The sequence below is a fragment of the Balaenoptera ricei genome, chromosome 14, assembly GCF_028023285.1.
Source record: "Balaenoptera ricei isolate mBalRic1 chromosome 14, mBalRic1.hap2, whole genome shotgun sequence".
Taxonomy (NCBI): Eukaryota; Metazoa; Chordata; class Mammalia; order Artiodactyla; family Balaenopteridae; genus Balaenoptera; species Balaenoptera ricei.
In genome coordinates, this window is record NC_082652.1 from 17,976,584 (window position 1) to 18,004,206 (window position 27,623).

A 27,623-nucleotide genomic window follows, 5' to 3' on the forward strand; every position below is an offset into this window, starting at 1 on the left:
AAACTTGCATGTGCTGGAAATGTCCATTGTCTTTATTGTGTTGAAAGTTTCAACAGGTGTACAAAGATGTCAAAGCTCACCTGCTTATATGCTTTAAACATGTCCAGTTTACTGTATGTCAATTATACCTCAATAAAGCTGTTTAAGAAAAATTGAAACTGCAGAAAGCATCAACCACAAACCCGTTATACCTAGCAGTTATTTTACGAGCTTTTTTTTTTATTAAACAGACTAAATGGGGACTTCCCTGGTGGTCCACTGGGTAAGACTCCATGCTCCCAATGCAGGGGACCCAGGTTCGATCCCTGGTCGGGGAACTAGATCCCGCATGCATGTTGCAACTAAGAGTCTGCATGCCGCAACGAAGATCCCGTGTGCCACAGCTAAGACTCAGCACAGGCAACATAAATAAATAAATAAATATTTAAGAAAACAGACTAAATGAAAAATTTTTTTAAGCAATTTAATTGATGGTAATTCTCTTCCTTCTTCTTCTCCTAGGTGACACATCAGGGTGGGGAAAGAAACGGACCATAATGGGGGAAAATTGAGGGGGGTTTCTATCAACATTTTTACATCTTTATTAATTTCTTAATAAAGCAGACATTCTTACACAGGAAAGCCATGTTCCTCCTCCCATTTGCACAGACAAAAAGAAATGCCTGACGATTATATTTGCAACGGGGAATCACACAGCCCATCATACCGGAAGGGACTTTAAAAGTCCCAACATTAAGGGAATAAAATGTCTTAACGGTTCATGAGAGGTTTCTGATTCTTTCCTGGGTCCTGGAGATCATAAAAGCCCTTTTTCCAATAAGTATAACTACCTGCTGGGAAAAAAGGATGCGCCAAGTGGCTCCTTACCTTTTCTCTTGGTTCTTTAGGAGGCTCACTGCTCAGCTCAGAACACTTCTCACATGTGACTTCGTTGCTTGAAGCTGCACTTGAAAACCTGGCACAGAGATCCAAGTTACTTGTACAGGGGCCGGCAGCTGTGGCTCCCTCCAGCCCGCACCCCGTAACTAGCTCAGGAACCCAGGGGTGAAATCAGCACTGAGACCATCAAAGCAACACTGCCCAGTTTCCTCCGAGAAGGGACATGTCCTTTGCAGTTGCCAAACCTCTCTGGCCCGGTGGGGACAGCCTACCTTAAACACAGCATCATCGGGGCAGCAGGAGCCCCAGGCTTGGGTGAAGAGACCTGGGTGCTAGTCCCAGCTCTCCTGCCTCCCCACTGAGGGAGCTCGGGCCAGGCTTGTGACCTCACCTATAAAACGGGGATAATTAACACCTCCCCGTCGTCTTTTGTAGGGCGGATAAGAGGCTACCCAAGGCCCTAATAGCTACAAGAGGGCGTTTAGAGAAGAGTGAAGATGCCCCAGGAGGGATAATTAATGGCTGTAACCCCACAATAGCAGTCCCACCGCAGACCGACCACGGGACTGGGGGCAGTGGGCAGTCAGGGGATGTTTTGGGGCGCGGGCCTGCCTCTGCCTCTCCGGGTGACCTGGGCCCAGTCGTTATCCCTCTCTGGGCCCGTTTCCCCACCGGAAAGGGGAAGAGGGAGAAAGCGGAGTTCTGGAGCTACACTTTTTCCATCTCTGAAGAGTTCTCTGGAGCGGACGCTGAAAGATTAGCTCAGGGCTGGGGGCTGCAGAGAAGAGGGAGGTGAAAGAAATCAAACCGCTTAAACTTGACCCACACGCAGCAGTCCAAGGTCTGCCTCCTGGGAGGCGTGAGGCTGTGCATGAGTTGTTTCTAAGCCCAGAGCCCCGGTTTCCCCTCCTGTCAGATGGGAACAACCTGAGACACTGCGGGGGACGCAGAGAGGGGAGGTGTGTGAGGTCCCCGACATGGGTGCCCCTTTCTCTGTTTTCTGGGTTTTTAAAATTTTTTATTATTATTATTTTGCCATGCTGTGCAGCTTGCGGGATCTTAGTTCCCAGACCGGGGATTGAACCCGGCCCATGGCAGTGAAAGCGCCAAGTCCTAACCACTGGACAGCCAGGGAATTCCCCCCTTTCTCTGTTTTCTGAATTCAGGGGTTCACAAGCCTGACTGCACATGAAAATCACTTGGGAAACTTTTAAAAGCCACCAAGACATGGGCCCCTCCCCAGACCAGCTGAATCAGATTCTCTAGGAGGTGGGGTGGGGGCCAGGCATCGGTATTTTTTTTTCCAGGTTATTCTAAATGCTGAGAGCCACCGGCCTAACTCTGGCCAAGCTGTCTGCCCGGGTTCCCAGGGCCTGAAGAGCAGTCTGCCCAGAGCTCCCCCTGGAAGCTCCATCCCTGACAAAGTATGTCAGCGGCATGCATGTCATTAACAAGCTGGCAGAAACACCCGGTGGCATCTCCCTGTCCTAGCCGAGAAGCCACTTGTGGAAAAACAAAGGAGCAAGAGATATCAGAGGCCAAGCCAAGCTTAGAAAATCATCATTAACCATTAGGATTAATCATATCATTTGGAGCTACGTGTTGAGGGCTCCCTTGGGCTGAGTGACTCTCAGCATTATCTCTCTGAGTCTTTGCCTTAATCCTTAAAGGCAGGTCTTAGCATCATTTCTGTTTTGGAGATGAAGAAACCGAGGCTCAAGGGGCGAAGCTACCCGCCCAAGTTATCGTGACCCATCTGATTTTGTTTTTTGGGCCATCCACAGAGGTTTAGGCCATATATTAGGTGTCCTCGGATTTTAGGAAAGGAAAGCTTAGCTATGGAGACAGGCTGAGCTGGAACTGCACCAGGCTCCCGACTTCCTCATGGTATTTCACCTTTCCTGTCCACATCTGTGAAATGGGCACAATATTTCCCCCTAAAAAGTGTACGAGGAAATGGAGCTCCCAGCCCTGCTGCCAGCACACACAGGGGAGCTGCCCTGCCTCTCCACACCTCAGCTTCCTCATCTGAGAAATGGGAGCCAATGCCACTTCCTCTGGGGGCTGTGGGTAAACTGAGAGGGGGCGTAAGGCGCGCAGCACGGAGCCTGGCGCCCTGCTGTTTCCTTTCCCGAGGGGTCTCTGGTAAGGGGTTGAGGACCTTGGAGGCTGGGGGAAGCCAGCGGGATATTCCCACTTACAGTTTGGTCAAATCCGCTGACAGCGGCCGTGCCTGGACCATCTTCTTCCTGGTCTCTGGCTTTGCTTCCGAGCTCTCGGTGGCCCAGCCTTTGATCCGCTCCTGGACGCTCACACCGGCTTTCCCCTGCTCCGGTGCAGCCGGTGGGGACTCAGGGGGGGCTGATGGGAGTGAAGACCCCAATGACAAGGCCGAGGCACTCTCCTCGCCAAAGAGGCTGACGTGCTTCCTCACGCCGCCCCTCGGGGTCCGCTCTCCCCCTGCCTGGGTTTCCCCATCAGCCGCTCTGCTCTTGACCTCAGCGACTTCTTGGCCTTTTCCAGGCCTGGGCGAAGGGGACTGGGGGGCCCTGGGTGCCTTCTCCGGCTCCCCATCCAGCTTGGCTTTCTCTTCCCCAAGATTCTGGTCATTGGTGGGGGTGACCCTGGCCGAGCCCCCCATGGTTCTGAGGTTGCCCATCTCCGCCTGCTTGCAGAGCAGCTTCTCCTTCCGTTCCTGGATCTTCCTGGCCACCTGCAGGAAGTCGGAATCCGGGTCGTGAAGGGGAGCCTCTGCTTTGACCAGACACTCCCCATCCACTTTGGGGTCCAGGTCAGGCCTCTCGGGCCCCCGCCACTGGGCCGTGGATCCTGCTATGGCCTCATCCGCCACCTTCCTCGCCAAGGCCTCTCTACTCTCGAACCTGGCCGTGAGGTCCATGGACAGAGGCCTAGGCCTCCTCACCCACGTCTTCTCAGGAGGGGTGGGGGGCGCCTTCCCCGCCATGGCTGCCCCGCCAGGGCCTGCTGGCTTCTGAGGCTGAATGGACTCGATGAAAATGGCCGACACGGGCCTTCTCTTCAGGCGAGGCCTGGGCTCCAGAGCGGGGCTACCCGCGTCCTCCACGCTGCTGGCCTTTGACAGAGGCTCCTTTAGGCCTGTCTCCTCTTGGGTGGCCGCCGGCCTGGTGTCCTGAGACAGGGAGGCCGGTCGGGGAAGAGTCCCCGCAGGCTTTCGGGCCGGCAAGGCGGGCTTGGTGGCCACCTCAGGCCGGGAGGCAGCAGGGGGCCCCTGAGACACGCCTGCGTCGGCCTCCGGAGCCCCCCGGCCGACCCCCTTCCCCAGGGTAGGCCCGGCTTTGGTGGTTTCAAAGAGGATCACGGTGCTGGGGCTAGGCCGCAGAAGCGCGGCTTTGGAGACCAGAGACGAGCTGCTCGGGCCGTCCCCGCTCCCCGCCTCCCGCCCCACCAAGCCGGGCATCTTCTCGCCCAGCCCCTCTGCCGCCACGTCCCGGGAGAGCCCCCCGGTGGGAGACGGCCTGCTCAGGCTGGGCCACGAGGAGGTCACGTCCGCGGCCTTCTCCTTGGAGAAGGGCTTGGGGGCGAGTCTCGGCAGAGGGAGCAAGCGGACCGGGCTCCTGAGGGGGCTTTTTCCTTCCAAGAGCCGCGCTGAGGGCGCCCCGGGGGCCTTGCCAGCCTGGCGGAAGTAGGTCCGAGTCAGAGCCTCCTCCTTGGAGAGCTCGCCCAGGCCTGGCACTCCTGTCAGAGAATTTACGGAGCCGACCTCCACCCGCGTCACCATGGTTACGGCTGTGGATCCATGGGGAAGACGAACATCAGAAACGGAGAGGCAACCGCTAAAAAAAATAGGAAATTTAAGATTCAGTCAGTGTCTGGGTTGAAGCAGAGGGATTTGGGGGACGGGGATCAAGAGACCAGAGTCCCGGGTCTGGACGACAGCTCTCCACTGACCACTGGGCCAGCCTGGGCCAGTGCCTTCACCTCTCAGCTGTGGGCAAAGGGCAGCGGACTAAATGGCCCGACTCTGAAGTTCATTCCGGCTCAAAGGATACAGAAAAGGCGCCGACATTCTCTTGGACTTCCCTGACTCAGCTAATCTCAAGGCCAGCTTTCAGGGTGAAAAGGGATTGATCTCTGCTGTACAGGTATGGAAACCAGCTCAGAGAGGCCAAGTAACCGACCTGAGGTCACTCAGAGAGTAAAGAGGCAAAGCTGGGATTCGAACCCAGGTCAGACTCCAAATTCACACCACACGCTCCCAGCATAAACCCTGGTGAGAGTGCTGTCACCCCGCAGTATTTTCCCATTTCAGAGCCTGCCCACGTCAGGCTGATCCTGGTCACAACCAAGCACAGAGAGGGTAGGTGACAAGCCCCACCTCACACAACTACCCAACGGTCGCAAAGTTGGTCACTGGCCTTGGAACTCTAACCGTCCAGACAGTCCCTTATCTCTCCCCTCCCCAGTCCTTCCAGAAGCCTTAAAAAAAAGCCATCCTCATTTTCCACTCCACCTGCTGTCGTGATCGGTTTGCCTTTGGGTTCTTTTCGGTTGAACGCCTATTTTATGCTGGCTGCCTTCACAGTCTCAGTAAGAAGAGTAACAGCTAAGGATGAGAGTTTACCATGAGTGAGGCCTCAGGGAAGCCAAGTGCTTCCTCTGTTTTACAAATCACATCCTCTTTAGAACCCTAAGAGGTGGGTGTGTGATCATCAGCCCCAGTTTTGCAGCAGCTCAGGCACAAACCCCTTGTTCATCCAGTCATGAGCTCTGCTCTCTCAAGGCAGGAGCCCTCCTCTCTCATCCATCCTCCAATGACCCCGAGAAGCAGGGATTATCCTTATCTCCCTTATAAAGATGAAGGGAAAGGGCTCAGAGAGGTGGCCCGACTTGCCAACCATCACACAGCTGAAACGTGACCTCAAGTCCTGGACCCATTCAACTCTGCCTTTTTAACAATTATGTCCTCTTCCTTTCCGGTCTTAAAAAGTGCCAGACAAGTTGCTGTTCTTGATTCATCCCCCACCCTAACCCCACCTTCACTCCAGTGCTCTCTTTCCCTACAAAATTGTCCCCAGCCTGCCCCCGTCTAGATGGGCTAAAAGTAGAAGGCATTTTAGTCCAACGCAAGCCTCCACTTCCCTTCCTGGGGTGCTACACTGCTGCCCCCGGCTCTGACTCACTCAGCAGGCTGCAGGAAAGAAAGGCAGACAGATTTTGATATTTTCTCTTCCTTACACACTCGATGGTGCTAAAAAGATTCCTTCTCCCCAAAGCGGGGAACACTGTCTAGACGGGGTTAGAGGCAGAAGAGAGGCGCAGAAATGGAGAATGGGAAAATCGGAGACTTGGGAGGAACCCGTCTGCAGTGACTCGGGGTGGAGTTCTAAGGTGCACAGGGTCCTGCCCCAAATCAGGACTGCTCATCGTTAGAGCCAGCTCCCGTGACCTCTGGGACACAGACATAGCCCGGACATGAGACAGAGGACAAGAACAGGATTCAAAGGACAGAGAGAAAATTCCCTAGCAGAACCCACAGGAGCCCTGCCCACCCCCGGACACTCCAGCCCCACTTACCCGAGCTAGCAGGTCCTGGCTGGGGACGTGTGACTGCCAGAGAAAGCCAGCGGTATCGTGTCTCATCTCCAATGGGGCTGTCCGCACACTCCCATGGCAGAAGCCGGCGGGGGAGGGGAGGCTCGTCCCAGCAGGCTGAGTTTCGAGCAGGTCTGGGGAGACACAGGGCGAGAGCCTCAGTTCCGGGGTTCTGGCAATATGTGCACAGACGGCGCAAAGGCTTTCGAGCTCCAACTGCAGCTGCTGGCATCTCTGCCAGCTTGCAAAACTCATGCTCCTAGCAGCTTTTCAGTATTGTCGCCTTATCTATACACGTGGGCATCAAGGGTGCCGAATACAAACCGTAGGTGCTCAATAAAAATCTCCCCTGTTCCTCTGATACATGTTTATTGAGCACCTACCACGTTCACAAGGATGAATAAGAAATATCCCCTGCATTCAGGGAACTCAGAGTCTTGTGTGAGAAACACACATACACATACACACACACAAGCGATTACAACACTGGGCAATAAACATCATAGTTTATAAAGGGGGACATGGGAGCACAGGAAAAGGAGGATTAACTGCCTAAAATTGGGAGTGGTGGTCCCGGAAGACTCCCTCGGTTTAGAGGAGGTAACTCCTGAAGACTCAAAGAGCTGGCTAATTTGGGAGCTATTTCCCCTGGTTCTCCTGCTCAGCAGTACTTGGACATTGCATCTCTTGGAGGTCCTCACACGCCTCCTCAGGGCCTTTGCACGTGCTGTGCCTGTTCTCTGAGACACCCGTGTCACTACACACAGACGCAGGCCATCCCCTAAGATTGCAGTCCAGACACAGCTGCTCCCCTCCAACCTAGTATAATCTCCCTCTTACATGTCCAGAGAGACCCACAGACACTCGGCCAGACTCCTCATAGCTACACAGCTACATTTAATAGTTCATGATCCTTCATTTCACATCAATGGGAAGCCCCCAGGAGTCACCCTGAATCCCCAAGAGCTAGCACAGTGGCCTGGCAGATAATAGCACTGAACACATAATTATTGAGTGAATAAATAAATGAATGAAGAACTATTCTCCTGGCCCTGCTCCCCACCCTTCTAAGATTCTAAATAAGTGCCGGAGTCCTGAGTTTCATGACACTAAGCAGTCTGGGTCTAAATAAGTGCCAGAGTCCTGAGTTTCATGACACTAAGCAGTCAAGGTGAACTAGTTCCTCTGGCTCTGGCAAGTTCTGGTGTGGCCATAGGTCAATTGCTACTGAACGACAGAACCAAGGAGCTGCGAAGAGCTCAGCTGGGAGCTCAACCTGCTGACCCCGCCGAGAGGCCCCACCAGTTTCACCTGCTGCACTGCCTGGGACAGGCCACCGTCAGACACCTGCTGTGACCACATTAACCCCAGGCTGTCACACCGGCTCATCTGCCCAAAGGTGGAATGAACGAATGCTTCTCTATACAGCTTTTCCTGGGAAGAACCACCAAGAGCACTGTTGCTGAATCAGGGCTGACGGCTCACAAATGTTGCCCCCACTTTGGGATCTCTGAACCCATCTCAGTAGCCAGATTGCAGGGAAGGAAAAAGGGAAAACAAGAGAAAGGTTCTTGGTCCGCACCCCTCTTAACCAGAACGGTGTCTCTGTTATCTGTAATCTCCTTTCTATATTGGGCTCCCTCTCAAGTTTCCATTTAAAATGCCAGGCAGATGCCTGGTCTATAAATATGGTTGCATGAACAAATCAGTGAATGAATCAATCAATCAATGAACAAAGGGGGGAAAAAAAAGAGTTTTTAAACCACCATAGTGGACGGCTAAATAATATTTTGAACTCTTTCCCAAACCTAGAAACCCATGATTCTCAGGTTTTCCTTTAGCCTGTTGTAAAATACAAGGAAACCGACTGAAATGTTCGCTTTAAAATCTTGCTTTAAATGCATCACATATGTTATGCTTAATTTAAGAGATGGTAGTCTCTTCCAAAACATTTCAGAAGCCCACTCACACAGAGGACAGATGCTGTTTATTCCTGGGGTGGCCTCGCTCGCTCTTTTTAAATATATTAGCACGATGGCCAGAGGCAGGTAAACAAGAGCTCCCTGGAGAAAGCAGGGACACCAGGTATGAGCTGTGTCTGGTTTTATCTACAAATAACCGTGGAGGTTGGCATGGGGGGGGGACAGACGGGGAGCCAGGCTGATCTGGGAGGTCAGGAGGCTGCAGTGGACCAGGACACGGAGGATGCGGGGCAGCAGTGGGGGTAGTGCTGGGTGTGCCTCTGCGGTTGCTGAACCCGCCAGGTCCACAGGCTCGATCTCCCTGAATTGATCTGCAAGGTCTGAAATTCCCATTTCCTGCGATTTCATGCAGAGAAAACCATGTTCCTGAGGGTTGAGTCACCGAGACCGATCATCGCTGAAATTAGACAGGCGTCGTTCACGAGCATTCGTTCCTCCCATCCCTCTGACCTTCCTGCTACAAGCCAGGCTCTGTGCCGGGTGCTGGGGGTGCAGCCGTGGAGCGCACAGGCTCCCGGGGAATCCGAGAGAACCTCACAGGAACAAGGCAGGAGAAGCCCTTCCATTCACAACCCAACCATTCGGTAGCTTCTCTCTCAGATTCAGAGGCATTGATTCATTCGAACAGCTGTTGCCAATCTTTCATAATGACACCCCTAAATCCGATCTGGGAGCTCACAGTCATTCACTCAGCCATCTCTGGGTGCCGCTTCCTGGGAATGCCACAATCTGGTGAGGGCCGTGAGCCAGTCCTGACACCTTCCAGCATCTTCTGGAATGTGACCTGGGCTCCCAAATCTGCAAATCCACCCTGTGTGGTGCCCCGTGTGAAGGGCCAAGTGCATGCCCAGGTCTCCCCAGGAAAGCAGGGCTGTGGTAAACGCATGTGCGTTGTCCATCCACAGGCCCCAGATGGAGGGGGACCAACGTCTAATGTCGATGGAGTGCATGCATCCTCTCCTCTCCGTCCCCATGGCTGTGGCCCCAGCTCATTCATTCATTCATTCATTCATTCCAATACACAGTTACTGAGCACCTACCATGTACCAGGCTCTGGGGACACAGCAGTGAACAAAACATATAGAAACCCCTGTTCCCACGGAGCTGACAATCATGAAGATAGGAAAAGACAATAAACGAAATAAATAAGCAAGAGGCATAGAATGTTGTTAGGTAAGTAACTTTCTCTGCTGGCGTCTTCTCCAATCTGTTCTAGCAGCAGCCAGAGTGTTTCTCTGATACGCAGGGGCCACCATGTCACTCCCCACACCTCCCACTGCCCTCTGAATGAAGATCAAACTCCTTCCCTAGGGCCTGGCAGGATCTGGATCCTCTTCATCTCTCCAGCTTCAGTCTCATGATTGACACCTCCCCCTCCATCCGTCTGTCTGTCTCTCACACTCACTCACATACTTACTGCAGCACATGAACCCCAGACAGGTCACAAGACACATCATGCTTTTCCTCACCTTCCCACCTCTACACTGCCATTTCCTACTGCCTGGCTAATCTCAGCTCCAAGCAGCCACCTCCTCCAGGAAGCCTTCCCTGATGCCCCAGGGTGGGTTCAGGTGCCTCTTCTCTGCTCTGGTATCTAACTTCCAGAGCCTCTCCCTAGCCCAGCGCTGATCCCATATGTGGTGACTGCCTCTAGAGTGGGAGCTCCAGGACAGGAGGGTCCTGGGTCTGGTTCGCAGCTGTACCCCCAGGGTCTGATGCTGCACCGGACATAAAGTCAGTCTGCAAAAAATACCTCAAGGGAGAGCATCCCTGAGAGAAGAAAATAATAGTATCCAATGCAGGCGTGGGTGTGGGAAAACTGACACGCTCATCTGCTCCCAGGGACAATGTAAGTTACAAAAGCAATTTGGCAATATTCACTTTCCACTAATAATTTTGGAGACCCCATCAAGACTCAGGGACCACACTAAGTGACTCTGCACCTTCTGCCTTCTCCCATGTAATATTCTCAACAATCTTGTGCTTTTCAGTTTATTACCACCATTCTACAGATGAGGAAAATGAGTCAGATCTCAAGCTAGTGAGGGGTAGTGTTACAGTTGAAATCTTCTCACTATGAATCAAGTGTTTCCCCCCATATACCTCACCCCAAAAACATTCATTTATTTTTGACTCAGTAATCCCACGTCTAAAAACGTGTCCTATGGAAGGAATCTAAAGGAAGAGAAAACCATCCACACGAAGATGCCCCCTGCAGTGTTCCCCATCCAAGTGCAGCAATAACGCACCCTGAACTTTGGGTGATAACTCTTATTTGAAAAAACCCAGGACTCAGAAGCCATTTGAAATGTCACAAAAGTTGCAACGTCAGTGGGTAGACCAGATCTCCAGTTCCCAGTCTGCCCACAAGTGGCACAAAAATCCCTTCACACCACACGGCCTGAGTTTGTGATCAGAAAAGATGGTTGCAGGACCTCCCTGGTGGCACAGTGGTTAAGAATCTGCCTGCCAATGCAGGGGACACGGGTTCAAGCCCTGGTCCAGGAAGATCCCACATGCTGCAGAGCACTAAGCCTGTGCGCCACAACTACTGAGCCCACGTGCCACAACTACTGAAGCCCACGTGCCTAGAGCCCGTGCTCCTCAACAAGAGAAGCCACTGCAATGAGAAGCCCACACGCCGCAACGAAGAGTAGCCCCCACACGCCGCAACTAGAGAAAGCCTGCGCGCAGCAACAAAGACCCAGCGCAGCCAAAAATAAAAATAAATAAATAAATTTATTTTAAAAAAGGATGGCTGCCATGGCTATCATGGCAAAAACCTAGAAATAATCCACATTCTCCACAAAAGGCGAAAGCCTCTCAGCCACATGTAAGGGGCTGTTTTGCATCTCTTGAAAGTGAGGACTGGGGGACCTGTGCAGGAAAGTGAGAAGAGCTCATGAGAATGCTGTTGGAGAGAGGGTGGCAGGTGGGTAATTTTCTGTATTCAAGGCTGTGACAATGGCAAAGATTGTTTACACAAATGGTCAAGGTCTGGAAGGGGAAAGGGACAGGTGAAAAGAAAAAGTGTCAGGGACAAGGGTGGAATTGTTATATTTTTAAATTCCTTTTCACTTTGAGATTCCTTTTTATTTCCATTAATGTTGTTTGTGCAGATTTCTTTTTAGGCCTCAATACCGGAAGTCTCCCTCTGAGCTGTGTTCTCCCCATCAATTCAAAATGTAGAGGTACCAAGGCTCCCTTCCTGCCCACTTTCAGAGTTTTCAAAAGCTGAGGATAGGGACTTCCCTGGTGGTCAGTGGTTAAGACTCCGTGCTCCCAATGCAGGGGGCCCAGTTTCGATCCCTGGTCCGGGAACTAGATCCCACATGCGTGCCGCAACTAAGGAGCCAGTGAGCCACAACTAAGGAGCCTGCAAGCTGCAACTAAGGAGCCTGCCTGCCGCACCTAAGACCCAACACAACCAAATAAATAAATAAATAAATTTTTTTAAAAAAGAAGCTGAGGATAAAGATAACTATTATTTATTAAGCACTAAGCGTGTGCCAGGAACTTGTGCTAAGTGCCTTACAAAGATGACTCATTTCGTCCCCTTAACAATACAAAGAAGCAGGTCCTGGGATTTCCCAGGCAGTCCAGTGGTTAAGACTGCGCTTCCACTGCAGGACATAAGTGTTCAATCCCTGGTTGGGGAACTAAGATATCTCATGCTGCGCAGCGTGGCCAAAAAAAAAAAAAAGAAGCAGGTCCTATTATGAAGCCCATGTTACAGGTGAGGAAACTGACGCTGGAGGAGTGACTGGATCTGCCGTGGGCAGCAGGAGGTATGCCGATCCACCCTCCCCTCCGTAGGATTCCTTCCAAAGTCCACGTGGGCTTAACTAGAGCAAGTGCTTTTTTATGATGTTCAAATGTAAAGGACACTTCACACCCATTATGGTGTCTATCATCAAAAAAAAAAACAGAAACAACAAGTGTTGGTGAGGATGTGGAAAATTTGGAACCCTTGTGCACTGCCCAGGAAAACAGTATGGCAGATCCTCAAAAACTAAACATAGAATTATCATACGGGGACTTCCCTGGTGGTGCAGTAGTTAAGACTCCGCGCTCCCAGTGCAGGGGGCCTGGATTCGATCCCTGGCCCAGGAACTAGATCCCACATGCATGCTGCAACTAAGAGTTCACATGCCACAACTAAGGAGCCCGTGAGCTGCAACTAAGGAGCCCACCTGCTGCAACTAAGACCCGGCACAACCAAAGAAAGAAAGAATGAATTACCATATGACCACCCCTAGGTGTATGTCCAAAAGAGCTGAGGGTAGGGACTCGAACAGATACTTGCACACCTCCACCAAACCCTCTCTGTGTCTTTACCTCCCAGTCGCTCTGAGAATCTTCTTGAAGTCTCGTATTTGTACTGCTTTCTGCTTTTCTCCCATCCTCCCAGCACCACTACATCCCCCATCCACTGCCATCTCAGAATTCCATCCAGAGGAGAAAAAAAAATTTTTTTAATTTAAAATAGAACATAGTGAAGCAAAGACAGAATGCCCCTCCCCCAAAGATCACCCTGTCCCTGTCTGGGAGTTGTGTTATTTAAAGATATTCTGTATGTTGTATATATATTTTGTATGTTGTATATTTTGCATGTAGCTTCCTTAATGGAGAAAAAAATCCTAATAAAATTTAAATTTATTTGAATTTCAGTGTTCAAAGCAAAATTATTCACAATAGTCAAAAGGTGGACACCATTCAAACGTCTATCGATGGATAAACAAAATGTGGTCTATCCATACAATGGAATATTATTCAGCCTTACAAAGGAAGGAAATTCTGACACATACAACGTGCATGAACCTGGAGGACATTATGCGAAGTGCAATAAGACATTCGCAAAAGGACAAATACTGGATGATTCCGCTTATATGGGGCACCTAGAGTAGTCAAATTCATAGAGACAGAAAGTAGAATGTTGGTTGCCAGGGGGTGGAAGGTGGAGGGAATGGGGCTTTATTGTTTAATGAGTACAGAGTTTTAGTATGAAATGATAAAAATAATTCTGGAGATGGATGGTGGTGATGGTTGAGTAATAATGTGAATGTACTTAACGCTGCTGAACTACACACTTAAAAACAGTTAAGATGATAAATTTTATGCTATGTATATTTTACCACAATAAAAAAAAAACAAGAAACTAAAGACAAATATAAAGGAAACCTAATGCTTAAGCTCTAATTACCATGTGACTCAGCTCATGGGGACCCATGTCCTTTAGGCAAATCTCCATTAGAAGCCCTCATGAAAAAAAAAAAAAAAAGCCCTCATGGTACACAATGGGCTCTGCCCCCATCCCCACCAGGAACGCAATGGGAAGCAAAGGAGGCTCCATTCCTGATTACAATCGGGGGGGTGCTCTAATAGGGGCAGAAAATGAGGCTGTAAAAGCCCAAAGGAGGAGTAGTCAGGGATGCCTTCCTGGAAGAGGTGACATCTCAACTGAGACTGGTAGGAGACAGCCAAGCAGAGGAGGAGGTTGGAGCCAGGAGAGGGAACAGCATGTGAAAAGGCCCAAAGGTACAGGAGAAACACAGTCATATAGCGTGAGCCTGTTCACTTATTCTCCTTGGGGCAACGTGGGGCTATCTTGGTGAAAAGTCTGAGTGGCACAACTTTCGAAAAACCATGCACTTTTGTTGAGTCAGAGTCGCACTGGAAGGTACAAAACACTGGTCCGAGAGTCAGAACTGGGTGATTTTAGCCAAGGTGATCACAGATCCTGGTGTACCTGGGACAGAACCCTTTCATTCTCAAAAGTGCCCGGGTTTGGACAATAAATTATTCCATCATCCTACTTTTTTTTTTTTAAACTGTGGTAGAAACCACATAACATGAAATTCATAATTTCAACCATTTCAAAGCGTGAAAGCAGTGTCATTTTGTAAATTCAAGGTATTGTGCAACCGTCGCCACTATCTAGTTCCAAAACATTTTCATCACCCCAAAGGAAATCCCATACCCAAGAAGCAGCCACTCCCCCTTCTCCCCTCCCCCAGCCTCTGGCAACCACTACTCTGCTTTCTGTCTATAAGGAGCTGCCATTTCTGGATATTTCAAAGAAATGGAATCACCCAATATGTCTCTCACCCTAGTTTTGGTCTCAGTTCCTCCACAAACTTGCAATGAGAGCTTGGACAGGTCCCTGCCAGATTCTGTGACTGTGGTTTGGCTCAACCCCAGGACTTATCAGGTTTGCATTATGTAACTTTTCTCTGCCCCTGGCTCATCCCCCGTGGAGCCCAGCTCTCTGAGATTCTGAGATCCACGTTCTACATCCCCTGGTCCCCCACGATTCCTTCTGAACAACTGGTGCTCAATAAAGGATTGTTAGGGGACTCAATAAAATTCTCATTCAGTGTTGACAGAAGTAGTGAGAGCTAAGTTTCCTACTCAATGTGTGTGATTCTGTAAGAACTGCCTTAATTAGTACAGCCTTGACTTCTGTGTCAATTTCAAGTTGTAATGAATTAGAATTCGGGGCATCTGACCTGTCAGACTCTGGAATACAGAGGAACAGTTTGAGGGGGCTTTTCCCCAACTGGCCCCATACCACAAGATGTGGGTGGTACACATTCACACCCACACAAAGGGTCCTGTGGTTTATATCAATAGAAAGAGTTTGGGAAATGCGAGCTCAACAGTGTGTAAACTATTGTCCTTCCCACAGGACTTTTCAGAGCCTCTGGTGAGCTAATTGGCATTTTAGACACTCCAAAGCATAATCCAAACTGCCTCACCCCAATACGCCTTGTCCAGGTGCAACTGCTGATTTGGAGAAAGAATGTTACAAGTTGCCTTTATGCCTTTATTTAAACATCCGCCTTTTCAACTTTCATTGGCCTGTTCCTTCCTACTATTTGTGCTATTTCTGGACTGGCTACAGCACTCACCAAAACCATTAATCAAGCAGCTTTTTTGGGTTTGTTTGTTTTTCTCCGGATCAAGGATGGGCAAACTACAGTCTGTAGGCCACATCTGGCCCACTGCCTGTTCTTGTAAATAAAGTTTTATTGGAAGACAGACACACCCATTAATTTACATGTTATTGATGGCTTCTTCCAAGGTGCGAAGACAGACCCGAGTGGTTGCCACAGAGGCCGTATGGCCCAGAAAGCCTAAAATATTTACTCTCTGGCCCTTTACAGAAAGAGTTTGTGACCCCTGCTCTAGATTGTAGAGAACTCAGTCCCCTGAGGGACTGGACTCCCCCAAGGATATGACATGCCCCCTTTAAATTATCCAAAGTGCTCACGCTATTCTGGCAGAGACCTACCTCTTCACGAGGTCTCTTCAGGTTCTCCACATAGTAATTGCAGAAAAATTCAAAAATATAAATGAGCAAAATGTTTTTAATAATCCTATATCCCACCACCCAGAGCCAACAGCCATTACTAGCATTCTGATGTCCATCCATCGGGCCATTTCCAAAATAAGTGGGAACTTTTTGTCAAAACTAAAATGGAGGGCTTCCCTGGTGGCGCAGTGGTTGAGAATCTGCCTCCCAATGTAGGGGACACGGGTTCGAGCCCTGGTCTGGGAGGATCCCACATGCCGCGGAGCGGCTGGGCCCATGAGCCACAACTACTGAGCCTGCGCGTCTGGAGCCTGTGCTCCGCAACAAGAGAGGCCGCGATAGTGAAGAGGCCAGCGCACCGCGATGATGAGCGGCCCCCGCTCGCTGCAACTAGAGAAAGCCCTCGCACAGAAACAAAGACCCAACACAGTCAAAAATAAATAAATAAATAAATAAATAAATAAATAAATAAAACGGAATCAGGTCATGCGTGCTGTTTAGGAACTTGCTTTGTTTTGTTTAATTTCAAAATACGTCATAAATACCTTTCACATCAATAGCTACACAACCTATGCAGCTGTTTCTCATGCTTTGCAGTATCCCATTACATGGATATCTCATCATTACATCGAATCCATCCTCCACTATTGCATCCTTAGGTTGTTTCCAATCTCTGACTATTAAACCCAACGCTGCAGTGAACACCCACGTGCAATGACTTGCCAAGGTAAATGTTGCCTAGAAGTGGGCTGGCTGGTTCCAAGGGTGTACACTTTCTTCAGAGCTTTGGATAGATGCAGAATGGAGCTTCACACCTAAGGGAAACACATCCCATGCTGACTTGAGTCAAAGCTTAGGAGGACAGGGTTCTTAACCTCTGCCCTGGGGCAGACCCAATAAAGATGAGAAATAAACCAGGGCCCCAGGGCTGACTGTGCCATCACTGGCAGCTTTACTGGGTCTCATTTATGGCCGGACCATCACGCACTTGACTGTAAGATTTGCAAAGGCAATTAGAACGGCTCACAGGGAGAGGTGAGTCTGGGCCCAGCCCAGAGGCTGTGTCCAGCCTGGCGTTGCAAGGGTGGGCAGGAAGGAAGCCCCGCCCCAGAAATGACGTTCACGGCAGAGGAAATTCAACATCAGAGCTCAGTTCAACACGACACACAGATCAATGCTGGACTCAGATAAATCTGAGTATAACATGCTCTCTCTTTAGGGAGCCTGAGAGGTGCATATTGCATTTCAGAAAAATAAATAAATAATTCCCTCCGAGCACAGATAGGTTTCTGGAGGAATTAGCCTATTTTGGCCCAAGAGCTGCCTTATGTTCAAACTCAAACCCTGGGAAGGTCTGATCATGTGTTCCCCAGCTCCAAAATAAATGTCTCCCACTGTCCATTGCCTTGGACAAGGTATTCAAGACCCCCCCCACCAACCCACCCACAGGCCAAAACTAACCAACCTGATCTGTACTACAGGTCCTGCCTCCACTCCCAGATTCCCAAAGGTACCTCACGACCTGAGCATCTTTTTCACTTATTTCTTCTCCGTGGAGAGCCCTTTACCCACAGCACAATTTCCATTTGCCCAAATCCCACTCATGCTTTTACAGCAGACTAAGGGACACCTCTTCCAGGAAGCCTGTGCTGACTTCCTAAGCCAAAGTGTCTTCCAACCCTCTTTGGCTATTTACCTGATCATCATGCCTTGTATCAGAGATAAGCCTGACAGTCTCCCCCCGGCAAGATTTACAGATCCCTCCTGAGCCCACCCAGGACACAGACCACTCCGGCTCTGGCTCTGGGTTCCCCTTCCCAGAACCTACCCAGTGCTTGACACGGGGAAGGCAGAATAGGAGAGTGCTGGGTTCCCCAGCAGTGGGAGGCAGCCCATGCGGGACACAAGATGGTCTTTGGTAACACTTAGGATGCTTTGACATCCAGGCACAGCATGAAGCTTCTGTGAATGACATTCTGTGCAAACTGTTTCCTTTCTGATTCTCATGGGTGCCTTCTCATGAAGTTCCTGAGTCCATCTCTGCTTGGTGCCACCATGACTTTAACACCTACACTATGTGCTAATCTCCCAGGTTTAAGAAAGAAGACACAGCTCCAAGCTCAGACCATCAGCTGCAGCAGCAGATTTTAAAATATAATTTTATTTTCATTGTATTTAATTTTACTGTTGTTTTCAATTTAAGACAAGTGACACTGGTTTGCTATTTACAGTAGAGATGTTTGTAACGGTTCCTTTAAAATTTTATTTAACTTTCGGAAAAGTGAAAGTTTAAAAATAAAATGATGATACAGGGGTTATGTAGAAATGGCAAAAGCCCATGTGACAGGGGCTTTCCCTGGTAGCACAGTGGTTAAGAATCGCCTGCCAAGGCAGGGGACACGGGTTCGAGCCCTGGTCCAGGAAGATCCCACATGCCATGGAGCAACTAAGCCCGTGAGCCACAACTACTGAAGTCCACACGCCTAGAGCCCGTGCTCCACAACAAGAGAAGCAACCGCAATGAGAAGCCCACGCACCGCAATGAAGAGTAGCCCCCGCTCGCCACAACTAAAGAAAGCCCCCACGCAGCAACAAAGACCCAACACAGCCAAAAATAAATCAATTTTTTTTTTTTTTTAAAGCCCATGTGACTGGAATTCACCAGTAAAGTGGAAAGATCATGGCATTGGAGTCAAAAACAGGCAGATGCATCTTGTGGTGCTCCCTCCCCATCATCCTGCCTGGAACAAAGATGTGATGCCTGGAACAAAGGCAACCATTTTGGGACCATGGGATCACAAGTGATACTTTAAGGATAGTGACATGGAAAAGACCTTGATGACATAGCTGAGTTACTAAACTAACTGAACCGTTCTCCTCTGGATTTTTGTTGTTGTTATTGTTATGTGAAAAATAACAATGTACTATCTATTTAAGCCATTGTTAAGGTTTCTGTTACATGAAGGCAAAAGCATTCTTAACGGACACAGGGAGTTTGGGTACAAATTGGGTAAGTGGACAAATGTCTTGTAAGTAAACACAGTGAATGTAGTAGTGCTTTTGACAAGCCACTTCACCCCTGAAAGCTCAGTTTCTTCATGGGTAAATTAAGTTCAATGATACCTACCTCAAGGATTCCGAGGATTAAAGGAGATGGTGCATGTAAAACACCATCAGTATACTTGGCACATACATAGTAGGTTTCTGCAAATGCATGATAAATAAATGGGCAAATAAACAGAACATCAAGCCTGATGGAGGAATGTGTGGGTTGGCGGGAGTTTTTTAGCTAGATTTAAAGGAATAGCTCTCTGATGAAGGAATTTGGGAGAGATAGTGATTCAGCGACTGGGTAAGCAGATACTTTTCTCAAGGCTGTCCTCCGATCCAATACCAGCCTGTCATCTACACAAGCCTTGATTAAAATCAGGGGGAAGCACCGAAGAATGTAGGCACCAAAGAGCATCCCTCCCAAAACCAGGTGCAAGAAAAGCCTGAAAAGACGGTCAAGACCGAACTGGCGTCCCAGGGATGTAAACAGTCCCAGGTCCATCCCCGGCTGCTGCACCCACCCCACCCCACCAGCCGTTCTCATCAGGGCTACGCCCATGGCAATGAACCTGCAGTGATGGCCGACATGTCCTCTCCTGGTTTTCCCAGGAGGGTAAGTGTGCCTCCGATACCCTTCAGGCAACCAACTGACTCTTCCTCCTCGTCCTCTGGGACCAGCTTCCCAGCACCCCTGTAAACCTGTCAGGGCCTGGCGCTGCCAGCCTCGGGGCACGACAGACAGGCCCTCCTGGCACAGAACCCAGGCCTCAGTGGAGCTGAAGAAATATACCTGGCCTGGCTGCCAAAAAGAGAACCCAATGAACAATCCCAAGTTTATTCAATTGCTTTGTCCTCCAACCTATTAAGTGCTGGGCCCTGGGAAAGCTTGGTGTTAATAATTACCATCATCAGATCACTAACACTAATTGGGCACTCATTTTGTGCCAGATGGCACATTAAATGAATTTCCCCACTTAATCCACCTTCTGGGGTGGGTCGCATGATTAGGCCCACTTGATGGATGAGGACAATGATGCCAAGGGAGGTTTAGCAATTTGCCCACGGGGTAGAGCTGGGATTTGAACTCAGGCAGCCTCCCTCCCAATCCCACCCAGTTCAATCCCACCCAGTTCATCCTCGAAGCAGCCAACAGTTGCTGGGTTAAGTGCTGGCATCCCCTCCCCTCCCCATGCCAAACTCCCCCCACCCACCTCCACCTCTACCCCTGTACTGGGCCCTGTTAATCTCTTCAATGATCTTCTGGGGCTGATGCTATTATTATCCCCATTCTACAGATAGGTAAACTGAGGTTTCAAAAGACAAAGTGATTGGCTGAGGTCAACTGCTTAGTAAGTTAGCAGATCTGGGATTCCATTCAGGCTGTTTGACTCCACAGTGTATGCACTTTGCCATTTTATCCTTCACGGGACCTGTCCAGCTCAGACTGGGTATTCAGGCAAGTTTTGGGACAGAACGTCCTTGTGCTCAAAGCACAGTCTAGCTGGGAGGCAGACACGGCTGCAGACATGGCCACAGACAGTGACCACAGCAGGGAGGTGAGACTGAGGCCCTCGGGAGGAAGAGCTTAGAGTAGACAGAATAATGCCCCCCAACGATGTCCACGTCCTGATCCCCAAAACTTGTGACTCTGTTATCTTTGCAGATGTGACCAAGGGAAGTCTCTTGAGATAGGAAAATTATCCTGGATTAGCTGCGTGGACCCGATGTCATCACAAGGTTCCTTATGGAAAAGAGGCAAGTGGGTCAGAGTCAGAGAGAGAAAATGTGATGAAGGAAACAGGGATTAGAGCCATGCGGGGCCACAAGCCAAGGGATGCAGCAGCCTCTGGAAGCTGGAAAAGGCAGGCAAATGGATGCTCCCCTAGAGCCTCTGGAAGGGACACACCCCAGCCGACCTTCATTAGACTTCTGACCTCCAGAACTATAAGGTAATAAACTTGCATTGTTGAAGCCAGTAAACTGTGGTAATTTGTTACAGCAGCAATAGGAAACTCATACAGAGCTTAAGTTGGCTGGGGAGAAAGGAAAGGGAGGACTGTCTGGAGGAGGCGGCACGGAGCTGAATGGCTACCTAAATAACCCCAAAGCTCAAGCCTTTGTGAAGTCCTTTGGGTTAGCCCCCCCCAGAGCCACCAAAATTCTTAACCCCCCCATTCCTGCTTGTTTGGACCTTGACAGTATCAAATCCTACAAGGTAGGTCCTGGCACTGCACTTTTCCATGTAGCTACTAAAATTTAAATGTCAACTGATTAAAATTAAATACAATTTTAAATTCAGTGCCTTGGTCACACCAGCCCCATTTGAAGGGCTCAGTAGGCACGGGAGGCTGGGTGCCTTACTGGGCAGTGCAGAAAGTTCTACTGGACTGCGCTATACATTCCCAATACACAGATGTGAAACTGAGGCTCAGAGTCACAGGGGTGGGAAGGGACAAGCTGGCACTCAGTCCCTGGATCTTCTAATTTCATCCTCAGCCTTCTTAACACAGAGGAGGCCTGGGCCACAGGGCTGGCTGCCTCAACCCCAGGCCCAACCTTATTTAACTGAACCATGAATTATTCACCCACTGTCCGGAGTCATGACCTTTAGCATCACCGAGAACTGTTTATTTTGACCTCTTTCTCTCTCTGCCTTAAACGCAGGGTGAGAGGCGAGGGAGGCAGAGGAGAGGCCTTGGTTAATGAAAGGTTCTGGTTAACAGAGGTTCCAGCCACTCATTACGGGCACAGAGCACTTGTGGTTTAAACTGAGGAGTGTCACGTGTTTGAGAGATCAGCCAGTGTCCTTTTGACCCCCAAATCCATCATCTTTATCAACTGGCATACAGCGCTAAGAAAACCTCTATCTACAGGGCCAGAATTACACCATCAACACACGAGGCTAACATGGTTCAATTTCTAGGGTAACCTTTGCCACTTACAAGGATATAAGGGGCTCCTTGCCCAATAGAGGCAGTTACAAAGAGTTTCGGGGTGCAGGGGGGAATACAATTAAAAATAAATTTTAAATTCATTCCCTGGCAGTGGCAGGCAGGGAAATGGGTGAATTGAGGGCCAGAAATGGGAGGGAGATTTCTCACTGTCTGCACTCTGGTAACTTTGCATTTTGAGCCTCGTGAATGTATTACCTGGCCAAATAAATAAGTAAAAGTTAAACTGTAAAACATTTAGGTAAGATATGGACCATGAAGATCCCATTTCTTGTTTTATATAGATGCACATGGATGGGTATATAAATATGAATACAAGGATGCTTACAGAAAGTGTTAGAAGAATATATAAGAAATGTTCAGAGAGGGTGACTCTAAGTGGGAGGGAGATGAGACTACAGGGGATTTTAATCTATTTTTTTTTTTTGCTTATTTATAATTTCTTAATTTTATACAATACTAATCACAACAAAAACAGTTTCTATTTATTGAATGTGTAGCCAGTTTCCAGGTAAAACACTTTATAGGCAAAGCCTCACTTCTCCCGGCTACCTCTGAGGCAGGTAGTAGTATTTTACTCCCATTTTATAGATGAGGAAACTGAGGCTCAGAGGCACCAAGACCACGAAGCCCACCGTCTGGACTCCTTTGCTGTGCTGACTTCTGATCAAATAAATGTGCTCATGATAGAAAAAAAAGAAACGTTTTAAAAATGCTAGGTACGTGGACTTCCCTGGTGGCGCAGTGGTTAAGAATCCATCTGCCAATGCAGGGGACACGGGTTCAAGCCCTGGTCTGGGAAGATCCCACATGCCGTGGAGCAACTAAGCCCATGCGCTACAACTACTGAGCCTGCGCTCTCGAGCCCGCAAACCACAACTACTGAGCCCTCGTGCCACAACTACTGAAGCCCGCGCGCCTAGAGCCCGTGCTCTGCAACAAGAGAAGCCACTGCAGTGAGAAGCCTGCGCACCTCAAGGAAGAGTAGCCCCTGCAGGCGGCAACTGGAGAAAGCTGGTGCGCAGCAATGAAGACCCAATGCAACCAAAAACAAATAAATAAATAAATAAATAAAAAGAAGACACCATGGAGAGAATGAAAAGGGAAGACATGGACTGGGATAAAATATTATGTACACAAATGGTATGATATATAGTATTTCATCTATATTATGTTTATAAATATAATTTAAAATATATCATATTTATACATGTGTACATGTGTATACACACAGACATATATACTTCACAAAGGACTCTATCCAGAATACATAAAGAACTCTAAACCAATACGAAAAAGACAATCTGGCTTATTGTTTGCTTTTTTTTTTAAGGACAAGAGACTTGAATGGGCACTGCACACACACACACACACAAATCTCCAAATGAGCAATAAGCACATGAAAAGATGCTCAACTTCACTGGTCATCCGGAAAACACAAATTAAAATCACAATGAGATACTACCCGACATCTACCACAATGGCCAAAACAACAGAGACTGACGTGTTGACCGGGGGGAAGTGGAACCGTTTTTACACTGGCACACTTTAGAAAACTGTTGGGCAGAACCTACTCAAGCTGACCTGCATCTAACTTACGACCCAGAAAATCCTCTCCTGAGTATTTACCCGAAAGAAATGAGTGCTCAGGTCCACAAGAGACGTGTACACGAATGTCCACAGCAGCTTCATTGGTCATAGCCAAAACCTAGAAACCACCTAAGTGTCCATCCACGGTAGCCTGGATAAAATGCAGCATATTCATATGATGGGATATAATACAGCAATGAAAAAAACCAAACTATTGCAACATGCAAACACGTGGATAAATTCACAGACATTACGATGAGCAAACAAGCAGGACCCAAAAGCACTCGTACAGTAAAACTGCACTAACCTGAAGTTCAGGAAATAGGCAAAACTAGTCAATGGTGATGGAAGGCAGGTCAATTTGGGGAGTATTGACTAGGATGGGTATAATGAAGCTTTCTAGGGGACTAGAAATGTTCTATATCTTGATATGAGTGGTGGTTACGTGCTGTGTTCATATGCAAACGTGTGTCCAGTTTACACATAAGATTCGTGTACTTTACTGTAAGTTATGCCTGAGAAAACAAGCCCTCAAACTTCCAGTGGCCTCCAGGTGCTTATGAAATGAAGCCATGCCCCTCACCATAGCCCTGCCTGATGTGCCTCCCACCCACCCCAGCACCTCATCTCCTACCAAGTGCCCCCTCCCTTTCCCCCAGCTCCACCCAGCCTGGAGATCTCAGTTTGCTTTGACCTGGAGGGAGTCAGGATCTGTAAGAATTCCACCCTCAGATGGGAAAGAGACCTGCAAGGAAATGCCGGTCATTTCTGTTTCTCCCGAGTGATGTCAGTAACCATGTGCGTTCATGCAGCAACAGCTCTCTGATGAAATGCTTCTCCTCCAGGAAGCCTTCCCAGACCTCTGCCCCCACCCAAGGGAGGCTTTCATCCCCACAGCTCTCTGCTTCTTTGTGACACTGATCCTACTGTTTTAAGTCTGTTGAATTGATTGTCTTACCCCCTGAGGGCTGAGACCCTCTCTGTCCTGTTCCCTCCCCTCTCTCATCATCAGAGCCTAGCAAGTCACCTGGCACATAGCAGGTACACAATAAACATTTGCTGAAACAAATGAATGTTTGAAGGAGAAAATGAGTCGTTTGATGGAGGTTAAAAATGGGATGGGGCCAAGATGATTCTACGCAACTCTCTCCAGGTATAGAAGGTGAAATCTGGGCCCAGAGAGGGTAAGTGACTTGCCTAAGGTCACACAGCCAATTAGGGACAAATGTAGCCTAGAACCACCAGAAGACACTGTTGCCTTCTCCTTCCACCAGATCCCCTTCCCTGGTGCTGCACCCTCCCCACAGCTGCTATGAGGGTTGTCTGTTCACAGATACATACTTTTCCAGGAGAGCTGTCCTCCAACAGGCCAAGACCTCCAACCCTCCCTGCAAACCCCCTACCAACCAGGGCATCCATAGCCAGTGACTAACATATATGGGATACAAAAGGCCACTTACCCTTGCATCAAGGCAGGATTCATTCTGTGGCTCCAGAGCCCCCCAGGGGTTCAGGCTGAAGTTAAACTTGGGTGAGACCACATCCCTTCCCCTGCCCGCTCCTCTTTCCCTCACTCCCCCACTCCTGAGAGCACCCCTCCCCCATCCAATCAATGCTTTCCATCTCAAGCTTGGTTCTCGGGAACCAAACCCTACCTAAGACAGACTCCAGGGTCTCCACCGGCCTGGACTCCGGGAAGACGCATTGCCTCCCACTGGTAAGTCTAAAGTGAATGACAATGACAGACTGAGGATGGACCAGGAGCCCAGCTGTAAGGGGAGGCAATGTCCACAGTGTGTGTGTGTGTGTGTGTGTGTGTGTGTGTGTGTGTGTCTGTCTGCACGTGCGCATGCATGCATGTGTGTTGGGGGAGGGTCTACCCTCTGCTCCCGAGTCCTTTCACTTTTATCTCTAAAAGAGATACAGAAGGACCCCCCATCAAAACCTTGCTTTCAGCCACCAGCAATGAAGCTAAGAAACATCCCTCCGAGCGCAGAGAGGGCCCTCCCCCGAGCCACCCCTCCCAACCACGGGCTCTGAGAAGAGCCACCTGGGCAGACGGGGTCTGTTCCCTGATGAGTCATTTCAAGCCCCTCCCCTAAAGGCAATCTACCTGATCTGGTGACAGAAAACACTACAATCTCCTAAATTTGGATTAAAAAACACCTGCACTCAGTTCTTCCAGACCTTAATTTTGCCCAGGGTAATCAGCAGTTACTAAGAGCACAGAGGACGACATGCTTGGGGGAACACATGCAGGACTGGCAGCCAGGAGCCCCCCATCCTCCTCACCCTGTTCGTGTCCCTCTGTAGGACGGAGCAGAGCGTGGACTTCCAGAGTCAACCAGCTGGGCGTCCAGTCCTGTCTTGACCTCACCAGCTGTGTGACCTTGGGCAAGTAACTCCACCTCTTTGAGCCTTGGCTTCCTCAAGTATAAAATGGAATCATGGGTAGGTATTTCATGTGCTTTTGTGAGGATTAAAGGAGATCACACATGCAAAGTGCTTCGGACAACGCCTGTGGGCGCCACACACATCATTGTCCTCATCAATAGTACTATTATTAACCATTTAGAGAGACTGGGACGAGGAGGGGCCCTGCGGGGCTAGACCTGTTGCCTTCTGTACAAGCGCAGGAAAGATGTGGAGAGCTGGGGGGAGGGACAGACAGACTTCGTCCGGCATCTCCAACCACACAAGGAACCAAAGAGGCTTGGGAAGTGTATACAGCAGGCGCTCAGTATGCAGGAGTTCTGCTTATGATAAAACTCCTCCTCAGAAGATGAACCCAAGAAAATGACCTCCCTGGGCTCGGAGATCCTTTTACGCCCAAAGTGGCAACTATGTGCAAATAGCCCCAGATCTCGGGCAGAAACAGGAACAAGTAACCAACCTCTCCCTGGTCACAGCCTCTGGGCTCATGCTCGGGTTCACCAGAGCCACCATCCCCCTCTGTCTGCTGGAGCCGGCAGGTCTCCGCCAGAGCTTGCCAGGCCGTGCATGCCAGCCACCGAGTAAGAGCCTGCCTGCTGTAGCAGATGCTATCAGAGCCCCGCCCAAACCTCCTTGGCACTGGTAGACAACTTTCTGCTGCCGGTGGGACAATTTAGAGGTGTGTTTCATAGTCTCCCTGAGGTTCCCAGCATACTTCATGCCCCAGCTGCCCCCAGAGGTATCCTGATTGTTAGCAAAGCCTAATGGTGTCCCACCACCCAAATAAATCACTTGCCCTGGCACCCCTGACTCAGGCTCTGCTTCTGGGGGAGCCCAACCTAAGATACCCGTCTTTTCCCAAAATCACTGACTCACAAGAGATGGACTTGCTCAGAACACCCATTCTCCCCTAGGGTCTCGTGATGTGATGGTGAGGCATACCCCATTGTGAAATGGTCCACAACCCACCGATGACCAAGATGGTGGGAGGTGCCAACGTATGCACTGGCCAAATGTTTTCAAGTTGCTCTTTTACCAATCATTCAAAAGATTTATTGACCCACTATGTGCCAGGCCCCATGTTCGGGGATGGGGAGATACTGATGAACTCAAAACTCGAGGTCCCTGTTTACACAGAGTTTAGAGTTGGGAAGTGGGAAAGACAGGGAATGGATAAGCCAACATGCCAGGACAAAGATGGCAGCATGTGACAAGGGAGGTGAAGGGAATGAGGTCTGTGAAATGAATCATGGTTGAGCCCCATAGATTGGGTGATCAAGGAAGACTTCTTGGAGGAGGTGACATTTCAGCTGCATAACCTAAAGGATCAGAGGGAGCCAGCCAAGGGAAGACCATGAGGTCTAGAGTTGGAAAAGAGCTCAGGGCATTGAGGGAAAGGCAATTTCTGCTAACCTGGCTGGGCTGAAGTGGCAAAAAGTGGCAAGGGCTGAATCTGGACGAGGGACAATGAGCAGATCTGAGGCCACCTATGAGAGTGCACTTGGGGTTCTCCCAGAAACACCTTCCTCTCCCTGCCTCCCTTGCATCCTGATCTGCTTTCCTGAGTGGGAGAGGGTGGAGTTACCGCCTGGCTGCCAGGAGCCTCGCTGAGTCCCCCACTCCCGGGGGAGGGCGTCTCACATGTCAGCATCCTCCAGGTGAGAACTGCTGGCTTCAAGGCAGGTAGAGGGAGAGGCAGAGAGAGCTGCTTTGAGATCGGCACCTGGCAAGTGGGCATCTGAGTCAGAAGAGAGCTTCAGGTAGCAGCTCACAGCATGCAGAATCGAACTCAAATCCTGTCTTTGTGCACTTGGGCTCCTTATCTTCCTTAGCCTCAGTCTCCTCGCC

The 27,623-nt window shown here is 49.5% G+C and overlaps 1 protein-coding gene across 3 annotated transcripts in view; it reads right to left on the reverse strand.

Annotated features, from left to right (window-relative positions):
- The window catches only part of KIAA1671 (KIAA1671 ortholog), a 187,053-nt gene that overhangs the window by 127,618 nt on the left and 31,812 nt on the right, over window positions 1–27,623 (reverse strand). For 2 of the 3 annotated variants that reach the window (XM_059895209.1, XM_059895211.1), the window contains exons 2-4: window positions 6,436–6,587; window positions 3,081–4,694; window positions 868–955 (exon numbers count right to left, since the gene is read on the reverse strand). In XM_059895209.1, the coding sequence (XP_059751192.1) occupies window positions 868–955; window positions 3,081–4,639 (1,647 nt within the window). In that variant the 5' untranslated portion in view covers window positions 4,640–4,694; window positions 6,436–6,587. Of the gene's footprint in view, window positions 1–867; window positions 956–3,080; window positions 4,695–6,435; window positions 6,588–25,634; window positions 25,716–27,623 lie in introns of those variants that run through there. The other variant, XM_059895210.1, reaches the window with a different exon arrangement.